Here is an 18,792-nt window from a genome sequence, read left to right on the forward strand (position 1 = left end):
CTCCATGTCTTTTAAAGCATTTATGAACATCGGAGCTGTGTATGATATTGATTTGTGTGTGTGTGGGGGGGGGGGGGTGACATGGAATTTACGTCTTCAGCACAAACTATAGCCGCAGAAATACTACTTTATTTTCAACATATGTGCGTCACAAACTCTTACTCTCAGAGAACTGATTTTTCAGTTTGTTTTTGTGGAAATCAGCCTTCACGATAGGCTAAATGACGACCACAGCGCATACACTGAAGCAGAGCGGTAGCTTCAATGTTTTGTCAATGCAAAATTTCCCCATGGACTCATTAAATCAGGGATTCTGATTCCAAGGGACATTTCAACACTGATGTATCACAGTAAACCCATAGTTAGTGAAATACCAGTGTGTAGACAGACACTCTGCTCTCTCTCTCTCATTGTTTAACAGATGCTAGGCTCTTGAATGCACATTTATAGTAGGCTACAGGCTACTGCCAGTGACTGCAATAGCAGATCTTAAATTATTTATTGTTGCACACAGATAGCAGCAGTAAGATTAAACGGGACATTCTGCTACAAATATGACAAATTTGTGTTTTGGTAGGCTGTTTTTTTTTTTAGAAGGAACTATTTCTTTAAAGAACAATGTATGAATTTGTATTCTGCATGCTTGCAGTGTAAATGCAGCTTAAAGCATAAAGATACTACTGTACCTCATTTAAAAGAACTACTGCATTTTTTAATGCATCTAAGCTTACACAGTGTTTCCCACACATAAGACTAATGCGCCATGGTTTACCCACTAGGTTCTTGTATGGCTCTTTAATAAATATACCAACACGATCTCATGACAATGCGTATCAATAGTATGAGTGTGCAATCTCGTGGAATGTATATGCATATGCTACGCAGTTTTTCGCGTGCATATGATACACACTTTATGGCGTGTATATGACACGCTTTTGGGTAGGATGGGGGTGGGGGGGTGTTCGTACGTATAATACGCCATAAAGTGCGTATCATATGCACGCGAAAAACGGCGCACCATATGGTCTGGTTGCTCAAAAAAGTATTGCAGATCATAACTTCTTACTTATTTTTAGGTTTTGCATTTGAATAAATATTTAGACATGATCAAACACTAGATTTCTTTAAATGTGAAATTTTAAAAAGTTAATAACTTACATCCTAATATTTTTAATGATACTTATATAAGCAAACACAAGTGAATATTAATGAATGCAAGCTAATATAATTTAACCCAAGAAATAGTGCAAAAAAGACAAACTTACTTTTCCTTATATGTACATTAGGCTATATACATACGAATTGATACTGAATCAAGATCGAAATCGATATTTGTGCCAATCACCAACACTCCGACCCACCCCTCCACCTCCCCATCCCATGCCCCCACCCGCCCGCCACCACAAATTGGTTTCTAATCTGTGGGAAACACTGTTACAGTTGTTTTCCATGGCCAGGAAAGGTCAGGAAATAGTTTAAGGGTGATGTGGATATTTAGTTCTCAGTAAATCTGTATTAAGATAAGATTGTATCCAAAGTTACGTGTGCATAGAAAACAGAGCTTCCAAGCTCTTACTTTTTAGGAATGTCCATGTCGATTTCATATTTATGTCATGCTGTCATGTAAGATTATGACTCCATATGTTTCCCAACAATAATTCACATTTGTCATTCTAAAAATAAAATGGTAACACTTTAAATAAGTATTAACGAATGTTAGTAAATAATGTATTAACTAACATGAACTAACAATGAGCGGTACATTTGTTACCACATTTATTAATCTTTATTAGTTAAAAATACAGTTGTTCATGTTAGTTCACAATGCATTAACTAATGTTAACAAATACAACTTTTTATAATCTATTAGTAAATGTTGAAATTAACATTAACAAAGATTAATAAATGCTGTAGAAGTATTGTTCAATTTTAGTTCATGTTAACTAAAGCAGTTAACTATAGACTAACTCCCTAATAAACTGATTCTGCCCTCAGGGTTTAGGAAAAGTTTTGAAGGAAACAGTGTAATGGGCCAGCTCTCCACGGGAGGGTAAGAGGGCGAACCAAAAACTAAATCCTAATACATACCAGTCTCAGTCTATCGAATATAGAATATTATTATTATTTTCCTCTCCCCTCCATCATTTAATTTTTTTAATGATGCATATGGAACCTTATTGTAAAGTGTCACCAATAAAACGTATGTGATGTTTGGAATAGCTTTGGCTTTAATAAGGTTTTAGTTGAAACTAAGTGGCAATAAACTATTTTAAGAATGCTATGCTCACATTTCTTAAATTCTAACATTAATTCATACTCACAGAGAAGACTAGAGGTTGCAAAGTGGTTGTGAATGGTTATTCTTTCACTGTTGTTAGTTGCACTCAAATCATCCTTGTTCACATTACTTAAAAAACTCATGTAACAAAATTTACTTATAGATTTACTAAGTTGTTTCTACTAAAAATGAGTATTGTCAGCTTTACTTAATAAGTGTTTGTTCGGTCAACTTAACATTGCTGAGTGAAACGAACAAACTGGGCAGTGGATCTGTAGTTCCCAGCATGCTTTGCAAGGGACTGCATAGGAGAGTAAATTTAGGGATTAAAGTGTTATTTTATCTAAAGATGTTGTTAGTTTATGTTAGTGTTATGTGCAGTTATGTTGGACATTTAGAGGAGTTTCTGTAATTTTGTGGTTACCATTATGCAGAAGAGTAGTGCCTGTGTTTAGGCTGTGGACACAAAATATGCTTCATGTTATATTTAATAGTTTTCGACTTACACTTGTAGAGCAAGTAGTTAATTTAATAAGGTAAATTAAATCAATAAATGTGTTCACCTAACATAATAAACTTTTATAAATTTAAAATAACATTATTAAGTAAACTGCACATTTAAATATTATGTAACAGTTACAAATTCAAATGGTTTGTATTTACTTAAAGGGTTAGTTCACCCAAAAAAGAAAATTCTGTCATTAATTACTCACCCTCATGTCGTTCGACACCCGTAAGACCTCCGTTCATCTTCGGAACACAAATGAGGATATTTTTGTTGAAAGCTGATGGCTCAGATAGGCCTCCATTGGCATTCAGTACATTTACACTCCCAAGACCCATAAAAGGCACTTAAAACGTCGCTTCAAAGTCCATCTCACCACAGTGACTCTACAATAATTTTACAATGCGACGACAATGGTTTTTGTGCGCAAAAAAAAAATCAAAATAACGACTTTATTCAACCTCTTCTTGTCTTCCATGTATGCCTCCACAACACATGCGCGAGAATATGACGTGGCGCCGGGGTTCGGGAATCCATGAAATGCACACTTTAACCCCATTTTGAGAACTACGGCGAGACCTAAAGCACAATCAATGTAGAATTCAACAGCTTAGATACGCGCGTCTTCCTCTGCTTGTAAACAAATCGCTTCTGGGTCATGTATCCGAACGCCGAATTATTGTTGAGCCACTGTGGTGAGATGGACTTTGTAACGACGTTTTAAGTGCCTTTTATGGGTCTTGGGAGTGTAAATGTACTGAATGCCAATGGAGGCCTATCTGAAGCCTTTCTCAGCCATCAGCTTTCAACAAAAATATCTTAATTTGTGTTCCAAATATGAACGGAGGTCTTACAGGTGTCGAACAACATGAGGGTGAGTAATTAATGACATCATTTTCATTTTTGGGTGAACTAACCCTTTAAATACATTTTGTCAGCTTTACTTGACTTTCTTTTGTTCATATAACTTAATTATTATTTGTAAAAATGACTCAATATAGTTGTGTGGAACCACTTGACGCTGCTTTTTTAAGTAAATTCAACAAATAATTTATTTGAGTGGCCACATGAAGAACACAAGAACACATGCTCTTGGAATATTTTGGTGTTCTCTAGCGTGTTTTTAGTTTAGCTAAAAACTAGTATTTTGTATTTTGATCTATTTTTTTAGGAATAAAATAATAAAAATAATTGGTTTAATGTCATTTACTTGTTTCAAAGCATAAACTTTAAATGTCAAATGTTTTTATTTTCCAACCTTTACTCTTCAGATTTTATTTAATATTTAAAATATTACAAATAAATAAATAAAAAATTAATGTCAACTGCATGGACAACACCCTGTTCTGTGACCTTATTTTGTGTGTGTGTGAGAGAGAGAGAGAGAGAGAGAGAGAGAGAGAGAGAGAGAGAGAGAGAGAGAGAGAGAGAGAGAGAATAATGCCACTACTGTGCTCCAGGATCACAGCTGGCTGTCAAAAGCTGCTTTTTATATTGACTGTCTCTTCACACAGTGGACATTTCTTCACAGTTAATATCTGGTAATTTCCAGATACATTTAGACTTTTTTTACATTCTACAATAATGAAAGAGGACAAATTTTGACAAAGCCAAACTTGGCCTTTAATGTGTCAACAAAGAAATTTCAATTAAAACTCTTGCTGAACACACATAAATAATTTGTCCACTTGCTTCCCTTTTTGTGAAATAATGATACTTTAGTCTCTTTTCAGATAAAAAGAAACGCTGTTCCCAAACACACACAAATATATACACACATTCACAGGCAGATCATGTCTCATCTAATGAGTATTAAATATTTTTGTCCTCATCAAACTTTGTTCTTCAAATGGAGACTTCTAAAATCAATAACTCATAATGTCAGTTAGCTTTTTGAAGAGGGTATATGTTCAAATAAGTCAGGTGATACATGCCACAAGTACCCCAGTGTAAGCAATGTCCCAGTGTGTTACAGTGTGCCAGTGTGTCTCTGCTATGCATATTTTTTAGTCCACATACAGTATAAAAAGAAAACCTTGTCACATTTCTTGCTTTTCCACACACTTGGTTTTCCTTTATCAATGAATGCATCAAAGAAAATAATCTATAGCCCCTTTCGCACTGGGTAGTTCTAGGAACTTAATTATAGGAACTAGCCACCAGGGTGGTTCCCCGAGTTCATAGAGCCATTTTCCTGGGCTGTGTTCGAAATCGCCCTCTATACCCTCATTCACTATTCCCTACATTACTCCTCTAATATAGTCCACTTGAGGGAGTGAATGAAAACAAGTGAGTGAATTCGTTGAGTGTGCTGGTAGGGATGCCAATTTTGTTTGTGCTTGCTGTTTAATTATCATTCGTAACTTAGAAAACTGGCAGCTCTGGTAGTAAGATGAAAAGATTTATCTTGAACTCTGTCATGGAAACTAGCTTCTATAAACCTTAATTAAACAATTTAATAATCAAGTAAAAAGGAATTTATACCTATATGATATTACGCTGTAGCCACGTTGGACCAGAGGTTTGGAAAATGGATGGATGAATGACTCAACTGCGAGCTCTATCTTCGGGTCAGATGTGGGAATTCATTTGAAACACATCTATCTCATGTCGTTGAGCATACATTGGTTGTACGCTCGTTATTGCAGTGCATTGTGGGATTGAATGAGTGCACTCGATAATGCCAACTATGGTTTCGTACACCACTACAAATGGCTTCCCCCTCAAATAGTGCCCTATTTAAGGGTATAGGGGCCGATTTCGGACACAGCCCTGTTGCATTCGCACCGCCAGTAGGAACTCTGAAGTGACGTAAGCCATGCTTGTTGTTGTGACTTTTATTTTGACGATGCTGAGAATGCCAGAGCCTGAGCACACAGTGCTCCCATCCCGTCTTCATTAGTTTACGATCTGTTTAACAGTCCTTTCTAATACCCTATTAGATAGAACTGTTACACAAAGAAAGTAGACAGTATATGAAAAAGTATTAGCGTTTTCTCTGTGGTTGATGCCCAATGTCGCTAGCTGAGCAGAAATACATAATAATGTTTCTGTGTGTGTAGGTGGTTTTTTTAAAAATGGCGCGTGCTGGTGTTTCGTGTGCGTTCGGCCAATCAGCGTACACTTACGTCACTGGTAGTTCCTTTTGTGCTGAGTTAGACCCTACTCTGAAGTAGGAGCTAATTTAGTTCCAAAAGGCGTTCCTAGAACTAAAATCATTCCCAGTTCCTACTGTGCGAACACGAATAAAAGCAGGTACTTCTGCCATTCGTTCTAGGAACTATGAAACGGTTCCCCCTTATGACTAAAAAAAATGTTTTTCTTCAAGCAAACTAAAAGATTTGTTTAATAGTTTCTGTTCACTGTCTACAAACCTATACCCAAAGAGTTTCATGGTCGGTCCACAAACTTTCTGTACAACTTGGGCCAGTTTGAATGGTATACTACGCCGCCATTTCTCCACCTGTTCCGATGAGTTTTTTTGGGTGGAATACACGCCACTTGCCTCCGTTGTTGCATGCGTATTCCTCAGGATCCAGTCCCGTGCTTGCGTCGTCATCGGAATCCCTGTGAAATTGTACATTTCTGCTGCTTTCTGCATGGGGTACCTGGCGATATCCTCATAACGTACTAGCATATAGCGGTTTTTCAGCCATTTAGGCTGACTCAAGCCTAACTCGGCGGAGATGCGGATGTTGTTACAGTTCCCTTCGAGACGTTTGACCTCCTCATCCTCTATAGGCACGTCCCCAGTCACAGCCCAACTTTTCCAGTTCTGGTACTTACCGGCAAAGGCCACCATCCTTGATGCCAGGATGGCTCGAGGGTCTCTCACCAACTGAATAAATTTGATATCCAACCGAGGGTCCTCTGCTAGAGAACGAAGTGTGTCTAGCTGCCGGACCCTCACTGTTTTGATCACCCTGTGCTGTTTTCCTAGGCAGACCTCAGACGCCAAGGTCAGATTAAGCGGTCCGCAACGCCTCGTCTTGCAGTGGTACCTCTCAAAAATGTCTTTTACGACCGGAGTGCAGACTTGCTCCTCGCACAGGGCCACACTGGACTCTCGGCGGAACAGGGCAGGGGTGATGTGGTTCCGTGGAGGAGGGCTAATGAAGTTCTCCAACATGGAGAAGTTACACAAGAAGAGATGCTGCAGGACATCCCTGTACACCCAAACAGAAGTGCTGGCATTTGTGCCACTCGTGCCAATCGATAGCATCCTCTCCACGTGCCAGAGTGGCTCAAAGAGGTAAAACATGTTGCCACCCTGTTGGTTGAAGAACTCGCCCACGAAGGAAGATCCTGTCCGAGTGGTGGCCATCAAGAGAATGTGCTTTCGGCCTGCCTGAGTGCCATTCTCAGAATAAATGCCCTCCGGATAGGAACTGTTGTCCTCCATTACTACCAGAGCATTGTAGGGCACTGGAGGCTCCGGCGTCAGTGGGCTCCGTCGGAGTGTCAGCTTGTCTGAGACCCTACAAATATTCAAATAACATTTCATTTTTAAAAACCTTATAAAAAATCACTTAAATAATGAATCAGTTTTTTCAATGAATCCAAGCATTCTCACCTTGAAATAATGTTGTTTTCTTTTTCAATGATGACAAGTGCCACAATGCAGATAAGGATGACTGCATACTTGTTCCTCATTCTCAAATTAACTTCTATTTAGGAAATGCCTCCACAGACTGCTAAATAGTCGCTGCTGCCAACTGTTTTGGGTTCATCTCATGTCAGAACCTGGGTCTACAATTCATCTGCAATAAACAAAATCAAGACAAGAGTTTTGGCACCATTTCCACACAGACATAAAGCTCACTAACACAACAGCCCTATGTATTGATTGCAAGCGGTGACAGATTTATACCGTTTGGCACAGGAAACAGACTATTTCAGCTTTGTTCCCAAACAAGCAGCCTGCACTGTCATCACCTGTCCAGTAATTCCACTAATGTGGAGTGATGAGAGATGATGATGAGGTCCACAGAACACAGTGTCTCCCTTTTGGGCACTGCTTACGGTGGATCACCATGAATCATCAAAAAGTAGTACTACTTTAGCCATTTTTTAATGCTGATTATATTATTATTTAAACCGTCAAAGTTTTGGGTTGGCTAGTTAAAAGACAGTAATATTGTGAAATATTATTACAGTTGAAATTTATTTTTTGTAATATATTTTAAAATATAATTTATTCCTGTGAGGCAAAGCTACATTTTGAGCATCATTACTCCAGTCTTCAGTCACATCCTTCAGAATGAAATCATTCTAATAAGCTGATTTGGTGCTCAGGAATCTTTCCATATGTTTTATCAATGTTGAAAACAGTTGTGCTGCTTAATATTTTTATGGAGACTGTGATACTTTTTTTCATGAGTCTTTAATGAATAGAAAGTTTAAAAGAACAACATTTATTGTGATGAAAAGGTAATAGCTATCCGAATGAGAATGGAGTGATCCACAAGCGTCGCAACAAAACTCTAAGGAGCAAACAAGAAACTAAATCATAACTCAGTAGCTTTGGTTCTGCCTCTAGGCAACCCACAGTCTAAAGGAAATGACACTTCCTATTGCAGCAAGACTTAAATGCTTTTTTTAAATCTTGGAAGCCAGATGTGGACAATGAACCATTTTTATTTTTTGAGAAAAGAGTTAAGTATACAGTTTGTAATAATGGTTCAAAATGATCAATTGTTGTACTATATAGCATTTATTTAAAGTAATTTTCCATCCATCTTAGAAAAGCTGACAGTAACTACACTGAAATTCTCAGCTGCCCTTTCACCAAGGGTTCAGGACCTCTGAATTCCACAAGCCATTTGTTCACTGTACTGCGTGTTGTGGGGGTAGTTTTGGTTTACCTGTCTAATTAAACCTTTGTTTGGAGGTGATAAGGATTTAGTCTTATTCTTTCCTCATCAAAGTTGTATCACTAGATTTAAAACGGAAATAGTTTGTGTTTTGAATACAGAGGTTAAATAGGCTTTATGACAGTTCTAAGTCATTTGAATACAGAGGTTTATATAGGCTTTATGACAGTATTAATGTATGTATAACAGACTCTTTATTTGTACTGAGTATAAAAACTTCTAATGAAAAGAAACCATTTCCTAAAGGAAATTGTAAAAGAACAACACCATTACACCACTAAATAAATTGGGCTGTGTTACATTGCAATAAACCCAGTAGCTTTAGGGCATGTTTGACCCCAGATAACCCCACCGAATGGCTGTAAGTAGGTGAGCTGCCATAACCTGCCATAGCTCTGTTCAGGACAGTCATTTACCAGCAGCAGTGCTATGTGTTACCTTCACGGCAAGGCAAACAACACCAGTTGACAGGGGTTAATCTGAAACATATCAAGAATACATCTGTGCAAATAAACCGAACAGACAACGGCTTTATGAATGTGACATTTTCCTAAACCGTGCTAAAAACGCAAGGAGAGACAGTTCAATAATGCAGTCGTGAAGTAAGACGTGTACCAGTGGGAAAACTGTCATAGGTAAATGCCATGCAATTTGTCTGCACAAAGAGTAGCATTTAGGATATGACACAATTTTCGAGCCGTCAAGGAATGATAGTGTGCAGTCTAAGTAAATATAAACCAATTATGTGGGCTTATTATGCCATAGCCGTCAAACTGTCAAGCACGGCGGTTGAGCTGAAATCTTTACATATTCAAAAACCACTGGAGCATTTGACAAATCTGATGATCTGCTCAAGCAGAAACGGACATCACTCTGTTCATCATTCTCATACAAATTACATTAATGGCTTCTCTTACAGCCTTATAAATGTGTTAGGAAAAAATTCTTAAATAGACTTACTGGAGCAGTTTTTCAGATTAATTTTCTTTGTTTTTAAAATACTTTTTCCCTAGAGATGGAATAGCCACATCAGTAGCTTTTTACATTTTCAGACTGGTCTATGACATATGGTCAATCATTTTAAACCTTTGGGATAGCACCAGTTTTTATCCAAGAGTATTACATGGATATAATCTAGTGTCATTTTCTGTCAGAAGACATGACACAGGAAGTGAGTTAGCATGGGTATCAGAGAGGTGTGTGCAGTCTGGGGCCAGGGAGCATGTTTCATCCTTGTGTTTTTGTCTTGTTTCATTACTGAGCGCTTTGCGGTTCAGCAGTGCGTGATAGCGCCTTCTGGGAGATAGGCAGTGTTTAGCTGGAGTTCTTCTATATGAGATAAATCCACTATCACCAGTGACAGGCTCACTTGTGCTGCCTGGGCCCACAAGTTGCAGCTGTAGCAGCGGTGGAGGAGGGGAACGGGAACAGGGGGTGCGTTTGTCATGGACATATCACAAAATGTAAACATTAAATGAGACCTCCCAGTCTCACACCCCACGCCCACTCTGATCTGCACTTCACAAATACACCAACACCTCCTGCAACCCCCCCTCCTGCCATTCTACCTGCGTGTATAGTCTGTGAGGAGGACGCAAGCCGGGTCTTCAAAAAAAACAGAAGACTAGGAAAGCTTCAGGCCCAGATGGTGTTTCACCTGCCTGTTTTAAAGCCTGCGCTAAACAACTGGCCCCAATCTTCTTGCAGATCTTCAACAGATCACTGAAGCCGTGTGAAGTTCCTAGCTGCTTCAAACCCTCCACTATCATTCCGGTCCCCACAAAAACCCAAATCGCTATGACTACAGACCTGTCGATCATGAAGTCGTTTGAAAGACTGGTGTTGGCCTACCTGAAGGAACCCCTTCAGTTTGTTACCGAGCAAACAGGTCTGTGGATGAAGCAGTCAACATGGGACTGCACTACATCCTGCAACACCTCGACAGACAGCAGCGGTTGTACTTCTTTCGCCAGCTGAGGAAGTTCAACCTGCCACAGGAGCAGCTCAGCCGTCATTGAGTCTGCCCCGTGTGCATCTATAACTGTCTGGTTTGGTTCAGCTACCAAATTAGACATCAGAAGACTACAATGAACAGTCATGACTGCAGAACTTAACATCTGTACATTCATAAAATTTGTGTTATATTTCATTTTTATTGCCTAATTCATATGTATGTCTGCACTATATACGTTATTCTGCACTGGAAGCTCCTGTCATCAAGACAAATTCCTTGTGTGTGTACCCTTAAAGCTCTTTCTGATTAAAGAGACGTGGCACCAAATGGCTTCTCTCTCACACACGCATAGTAAGGACACACCATTCTTTCACTTGCTGTTTTGAAGTAATCATTGTGGACTAGCAAGTTTGAGCATGATGATGACAATCTAACTACTGAATAAAATACAGTATGGTAACATGATAGTTGCATTGTGTATATATATATATATATATATATATATATATATATATATATATATATATATATATATATATATATATATATATATATATATATATATATATATATAAACAGGTTTTTTTGTTTACTTTTTAGCTTAGTTTTATTAGTATTTGTTTTCAATAAATATTTAGACGGATAAAAAAAATTGTGTATTTTGTATTTTATGACTGAAGTCAGACATATTTTAGATTAGCTTGAAGATTAGATTGGTTAAAATTGGTCTATATCAAAGTTTTCTATCAAGCTGTGATTTGCTGTGATACAATACAGTCAGTCATTTTATCATATGGCTACAATTCTTGCAAGAAGAATAACACAGACAGACTGTTGCAGTTTTAAGTATTTACAGGACTTTAGAGCAGTAGTGAAAGTTAATACACCGCGACTGTGGTCAAATAAATATAACATCGACGTGACTGTACTGAGGAAAAAAAACTTACCTCTGACTGAACAAATCTCCAGTGGTTCATCTGGAGAATGCAGAATGATCGCGCATGGTACACATTGTTCCTGCGAAGACTCCAAAATACTGCACTTATCTACGTGAGTGAAAACGCTAATTAAACAAAAAAGTTAATGGTTGATTCCCTACTTAATACCCTGATCATCGTATTTCCACGAACAAAAGGAGACCATTCAATGAAAAGGAAAGCATTTTTGCTGGAACTCATAAGCTGAAGGGTCCCAAAGTCATTTCCAGACTCTCACGACATTGAAGAAAGACTTTTATAAATGTAGGCTATTTCCATTTGCGTTTTTCTCCGGTGCAGCATGCTGGAAAACGTGTCCATTACTCGGCGGGGTCTCCAAGTTTGGACTATACTTGGATACACGGTCACGTGGTCAAATAAGAACCCCCAGTGTGAGTGTTCACAAGGGCTTTTCTGTTTGAGGAGGGCCCTGGGACACTCCTACGTGGATTCCTTCGCCCCCCTTTTGCAGTGGGGAGTCGATGGGGTCTGAAATCTAGGATAAAACACGCTGCGGGTAATTTACGGAGACCTGTCCTGAAACCCCTACACTCAGTGAATGAATAATGAGGCGAACCAACTGTTTGAATTACGACGCACATCTGTGTCCCTTTAAAAATGACTTTGTAATATGGTTTCCGCCAAAAGTTCCCCAGTTATTGTTCAACTGTAAATCATAACAAATTACTATGGGATCTTTTATTGGAATGGGACAGTGTGAGTACGTTTTTAAACGTCGTTCTGTTTATTTATTTATATATTTAGATGACAGTGTTGGCGATCAGAACGAGTTTTATTGTAGTAACTTGCAGTAGGCTAGCCTGCTTTGCAGGTTGGTGTAGGGCAAGGATTTATGATTATTATGATGCGTTTTTTCCGTGCACTTTTGTGTTTGACTTTTCGTGTTTGACGTGCTGCTGATTTTGCACCAAATGACCCCTAGGGTTCACTTAAGTATAGACTCTTGAAATATCTTGAGGGAGAGCCTCGACACACTCGGCAATATCGTCATGTAACCACGTGGGGGCGGTGATGTACAGTGTTGCTCACAATATTTGTCAATTTACTTCACTACAATGACTAACATATTCACATTCTTAGCGCTTTTGTTGTTGAATGTCCCAATTGTACGCTATGCATAGCCTAAGCATATCATATAGCCTCCTGATTCCAAAAGCTATACTGCCAAGCTAATTCTTATCAAATCACTATGAAAGTGCCAGAGCTGTGAAGTTGAGGCATTGTTCTTGTCTCATTTAAACGGTGTAAATGAGGTTACTAACTCTAAAAATAACTGGGTTAAAAATAACCCAAATGGCAACCCAGCGCTGAGTAAATATTGGAAAGAACACATGCTGGGATAAAGTAAAGTAGTTGGGTTACACGTTTTAACTCAGCAAGTTGGCATGCAGAGATTAACCCAATGTCATCTAATTTTGACTAAAGCTGGGCTGATTGTAGGCTACCTCATAAATGTTTTTTCTTTTTTTCATTTTCTTGTGAATGTATATAAATTATTTTTTCTGGTAAACAATTTTCTATTTAGGGAATGAATTGACATAATTAATTTGTTCATTTGTTCATTAAAACATAATAAAACCGCTATTTCTGCAGTGTGTGTCTGCAACGTTATCCTCTCCATAATGAATGGTTTAACTTTATTCGTAGCTTAAAAAACAGAACCCCATATGTGTTTACATCTCTGAAAATACTTCGGAAATAGGAGAAACATGAGAGAAAATGATTGGGTTGGTAGACCATGTAAAAGCTTAAACTCTGAGGTATAAAACATAATATATTTTCAAATGAACTGAAGTTTGTGAGAAGATTAAAATGACGCAAAAATGTTGATGACCCAGACTTTGCATCCAGTCCAAAGCTTATTTGTAATCCAAGTCATAACATTCAAATATGTGGACCGAAGATTTCAGATCTTTACAATTTTGATAGTTACACATTACTGTGAAACTGGGATTCTGATGAAATAGCTAATCTGTCCCAGTGGATAGATGTCCCTAGTGACCTTCTTATAGCACATATGATTTGCACATGGATTCTGAAATGCTAAAATGCTAGTTGTTAACATGAAATTTCCTATAATAATATAATTTGTTGTCTATTTTGTATAAAATATCACTGCTATCATTTAAATTCACTATGGCAGACCCTGGACGTCATTTGAGGTTTCTTTCCATTTTGAACTTTTTCTTTTTTTTTAATGTCCTATTATAGTCACGTCAGAAATAAGATGATAATATTGTACATAAATGGCAAATCTGCCTGTCATTCAAGGTTTCTATTCCCTCACATAATCCACACTACTGATGTATGACTGACGCACATGATCACAATATACAAAACATTTCCAAGGTTAATCTTACAATAAACTGGATTTTTGACCTACTTTTCTGTTTTGTTTTTTTCTCTCTGATTGAAAAATCTAAACGGAATGCAGAAGTTTCCTTTTTATGTTATATATCAAATGTGTCATAATTATTTGTAATTTCATTATGTAGATAAAGCAAGAGCATTGCAACAAATCGGATAATCATAAGCATTAACAAGGCAACATTTTCATGGTCATATTAAGATAATCAAAATGTTCAGATGTCTTTTCTATGGCGCACATGCAGAGATGCTTCTGGTTTGTGTGTCCCTGTAGACTGGCCCTGAACACTACATGATGATGAAGGATTATTGTAGGTTAATCTGCTTGCCTGCCATCTGCCTGCTCCAAACAAATTAATCCTGAAAGCAAAGCCACACTCACAAATGTAGATGAAGGTAAATTGGCAGGTGTTTCGTTTTGTGATCCACACAGCTGCTCATCTGAGTGAAAAGTAATACAAAAGGGCTACTGGATTCTGAAACATTATTAGAACTTGCATTGTGATTCAAAGTCAGTAATATACCATTCAAAGCCACTTTCACCCATACCCATCTATAACTGACTTAAATTTATAATAACAAAGACTATATTTGTGTGTTTTTTTATGCTTTCTTCTAAATAATCTACATGAGCTCTTGACCTGGAGAAACTAGGGAACTTGTGAAAGACTTTGTTTAGCATTAAATGAAGCATAATTCAATGTTAAAAAGCTCTGATGATAAAGGTCATGAAAGAGTGAGATGGAGGCATTTGCTAATGCTGATGAGTATTAGATTACATAATAACTTCACATTTTAAATTTGACCTGAACATACACACACACCTGGTTTCCATGTTTTATGGTAACTTTCCATAGACATAATGATTTTTATACTGTACAACTGTATATTCCAACTCCTGCGAGGACTTCAGATGACGCAGCTCTGATTCTGCATTTCTGATATGCATAACGTGGACAAATCACTTTAAATTGTAATGTAGACGCAAGCATTTTCTGTGAAGTTGCATTGAAACGATATGTATTGGGAAAAGCGCTATATAAATAAATGTGAATTGTATTGAATATTCTATCCCCTTACACTAACCTTACCCCTAAACCTACCCATCACAAAAATGTTTCTGTATTTTTACATTTTCAAAAAAACATAACTTTGTATGATCTATAAATATCAATATGTGTGTGTGCAATCAGTAAAAATGACTCCAATTTTTGTTGTTGATCATTTGAGCTTTAAAATCAGGCGACTCTTTTTATAATATTCTGTCCAGTATTAAATGGTTCCTTTGTGACAGCGATCTAGCATTCTAAATGTGGGATTTCAGGAGTACTACATCTAAGATAGAAGCCCTAAGAAGCCCTCTAGTGGCCATTAGTTATCATGCTGCAAAAAGATGGGCTTCTAAAAATGTGCCCAGGGTTAAGGCGTGTCATTGGATTAGGCTCTTAGCACCTGTCTTAGCTCTACTCAATCTGAAATAAACACCCTTAGAAGGACTCTGCCGTAGCTCTCTTCACTAGTGCGCTGTCTGGCCTGCTGTAAATGCTTTGCTTTATTAGGATGAAGAATGCTATGGAAATACAGTTTTCATCATTTCTTCTGCTAGCGCATTTCTGCTTTGGTATGTATTCATGAAAACCTTTGAACCCGGATGTGTCTCGGGCGATTAAATATTCCTTTAGTTGGTTATGTTATCCTGTTGACTGATGTATATAATCTTGACTACTGTTATGTACCTCTCTCATTTGCATCACCTTTATTCCTGCTTGACAGTAGGAGGTGAGCAAATATAGACTTGCCTGAAAGAAAACTACATCTAAATCTAAATTTAGATATAAATTCATTTCAAAAATGAATTTATATAGTGAAATAGATTTGGTAAAGTAGGGGATATTGAGGCATTTATGACGTAAGACACCAGTAATCCCAGACAAGTGGATAGAGAGAGTCATTAGTATTATTACATTATGCAGTGTGTGAGCAAATGACAAATATTGTGATAGGTACAATTGTTGTACTTGTCCTCATAAGACTGGTTACACTGTTAATTGAGGTACGTTAATCTGATTATTGTTGTTTATAGCACAGACTGACTACGCACCCTATTTCTATGATAATGGGCCCAACAGTAACAATGGTAATATGGCACTGTTCAATCTCTCAGAGGATACACCAAAAGGTAAGTTAAACCTTTTGTACCATCTGATTAGAAGACTGTTTGATTTCTCCTATTGATGTCTACTCTGTCTAATTGTAAACGGCATTAACATGGCCGCCGTTTTCCAAAGACCGTGTCTTGAGCTGGGAGCACACAATTTATATCCAATAAAATATTTTAGAGCTTTGCATAATGAGACAAATGTATAATCATTATAAACATTTCGATGGAGACTTTTCTAGGTATAGAAATCACACTTTTTAAATAGGCTTCCTCATATATTCGTGTTTTTCAAGACAGTGGAAACCCTGGTTCCTCAAAGATAAAAACTATTGAGGCATTGAAGTGAAATAAGAATTATCTTCATTTTTAATTTTTTTTACTTGTTTTGTCTCATTTTAAATAATTTTAAGCCACGTACACATGGTTGCGAACCGCTGCTTCATTTTGACATGAATTTGACTTGACTTGTCAAGAAACAATCGTTGCTTACAATTGTAAATTACAGGAACACAGATATACGTTCTTAATGGAACTGACCCCGAAGGCCAGCCAGTAAAGTATGGAATGACCTTTGAACCCGGATACAAAGAATATTTTCGTGTTCATCCCAAATCTGGAGCAGTAACTCTAATAGAGGAACTAGACAGAGAGGTATATTTCAAAACATGTATCAAGTTTTAAATGTGCTGAGAACATTACAGTGACACTGTAATGACACTGTTTATTATCACAGGCTCAAGATGATATTGAATTCTTTGTCAGCATCTCAGATGGCCTTAATAAAGTAAGTATTGTTGAGTCTTATCCGGTGTATGTGATGAGTTTTGCAGTGATTGTCTTTCTAATTCTCTGGTGTCATGACAGGTAGTTGAAAAGGTTTCAGTTATTGTCACGGATGCCAATGATGAGAGACCACAATTTCAGAACATGCCTTCCATCTTAGATGTGCCAGAGGTGAGGAATCTTGTCTCAGAGAATCTGTACCTAATTATTCTTTACTAAAAGCATATAGAGTATGTTTTGTAAAATACCTGGCAATCAAAAATGATTTGGATTTAAATATAATCTGTATAAACAGGCTTGTTTGAAAACTGTATATGTGTGTTTGCACAGAACACCACATCTGGGAGCAGCATCTACAAAGTGCAGGCAGTGGACAGAGACATTGGCTCTGGGGGATCAGTCACTTACTTCCTCCAGGTAACATCTGGCATCCAGTTGAAAGATCAAACATGAACTGAAGGTCAAATGAAAGTGCAGGATTGTACTGTTTTTACCCTTTTGTTCATTACTGCAAAGTCTTATAGAATATCCATATAAATGGGTCATAATTAAAATAAATCTATAAGCACATTTGAAGTCGCATACTGTACATTGCAGTACCTCAGTTTCCAGTCTGTCTGAAATGTGCTAATTTCTACAAAGCCCCTCCTTCCAAAAAGCTCAGAGTGCTCTGATTGGACAGTAGATCCAGTGTGATTGGCCGAAAACCTCAAGTATGTGTCAATAATGTAACAGCCCATACCATTACCACGAGCTTCAGCTTCCCAGGCTTTTAAAGCATTTGTAAACACACAGTTATTAATAATAATGTCATCAGTTTTTACCATATCAGTTCCCGAGTATCAGAGCCCGAGTCGGATTCTGCAAAATGCGGATGATCAAGCCAATTGAACGGAACCAACTTTGCAATCATGACTTGAAAAGAACGTTTCACAGTGGTAAATAGTCTATGTATATAGCTGGTGTTGTACTCTCCCAGGTTCAGGAAGCTGTCTTCTGTAAAATGCGCTGTGCACAAGCAAACTTTTGGGTTGAACAGATTTATAAATAAATCTTAACCTCTGATTAACCTCTGAAAGCTAAAGGGGTTTTGCTTTCTCATCCAAAACACACAGCAACATGACTGAAACCAATCAATCACTGAATCCTTGCCTTCTTTCTTTCTGTATGCCTAGGCATTAAATGGATAGGTAACCCAAAATTGTTCATTATCCCATGATTTACTCACCTTCAACAAGTCATCCGAGGTGTATATTCTTCTTTCAGACGAAAACAATCAGAGTTATATTAAAAATGTCCTGGCTCTTCCAAGCTTTATAATGGCAGTGAATGGCTGTTTCTGTTCTGAAGTCCATAAAAGTGCATCTATCCATCATAAAAGTAATCCACACAATAAAGGCCTTCTTAAGCGAAACGATGCGGTTGTGTAGAAAAATATCCATATTTAAAACTGTTGTACACGTGTTCATGAAAGACTGGCGTTCCAGCGTATGACGTAGGACCATAGACTAAAAAAATATGGACCTAGTGTCCGTGACGTCACCCATAGGATTCTGAAGAGCAGTTTTGAAGCGTAAAGTAGGGTCGAGCTGGCCGTTGCCATCTTGGCAGCGCGTCATCGCGCATCACTCCTGGTTAACAGAAAATGGACAAAGAGGCGGGACGTGGAAGGAGCTGAGGTGACCCGATGACTAACAGACAGCAGATAAATGGCTATCCACCTGTTACTCAAAGTGGCCACGCCCTAAATTATGCAGAACTTTAAGGCTTTATATAATGTAAACGAATGAGTTATAAAAAAAATTTACCCCCCTCACAGTTGTCATGAAGGGCAAAATTAGCCGTAAAGACCAAAACCACAATTTGTACCAGG

General features: G+C 37.8%; 2 protein-coding genes across 6 annotated transcripts in view; one reads left to right on the forward strand and one right to left on the reverse strand.

Annotated features, from left to right (window-relative positions):
- The window catches only part of cdhr1a (cadherin-related family member 1a), a 142,140-nt gene that overhangs the window by 112,425 nt on the left and 10,923 nt on the right, over positions 1–18,792 (forward strand). For 2 of the 5 annotated variants that reach the window (XM_079843382.1, XM_079843380.1), the window contains exons 1-6: positions 15,441–15,600; positions 16,059–16,154; positions 16,642–16,787; positions 16,870–16,920; positions 17,001–17,090; positions 17,250–17,336. In XM_079843382.1, the coding sequence (XP_079699508.1) occupies positions 16,118–16,154; positions 16,642–16,787; positions 16,870–16,920; positions 17,001–17,090; positions 17,250–17,336 (411 nt within the window). In that variant the 5' untranslated portion in view covers positions 15,441–15,600; positions 16,059–16,117. Of the gene's footprint in view, positions 1–15,440; positions 15,601–16,058; positions 16,155–16,641; positions 16,788–16,869; positions 16,921–17,000; positions 17,091–17,249; positions 17,337–18,792 lie in introns of those variants that run through there. The other 3 variants (XM_079843378.1, XM_079843381.1, XM_079843379.1) reach the window with 2 other exon arrangements.
- chst3a (carbohydrate (chondroitin 6) sulfotransferase 3a) lies at positions 4,387–11,981 on the reverse strand. Its single transcript, XM_079843020.1, has 3 exons — positions 11,558–11,981; positions 7,357–7,543; positions 4,387–7,261 (listed from the first exon to the last, which is right to left on the reverse strand). Exons 2-3 carry the CDS (start codon positions 7,434–7,436, stop codon positions 6,088–6,090), a joined length of 1,254 nt encoding a protein of 417 aa, XP_079699146.1. The 5' UTR covers positions 7,437–7,543; positions 11,558–11,981; the 3' UTR covers positions 4,387–6,087.

Source organism: Gobio gobio (assembly GCF_949357685.1).
Source record: "Gobio gobio genome assembly, chromosome: 18".
Lineage (NCBI taxonomy): Eukaryota > Metazoa > Chordata > Actinopteri > Cypriniformes > Gobionidae > Gobio > Gobio gobio.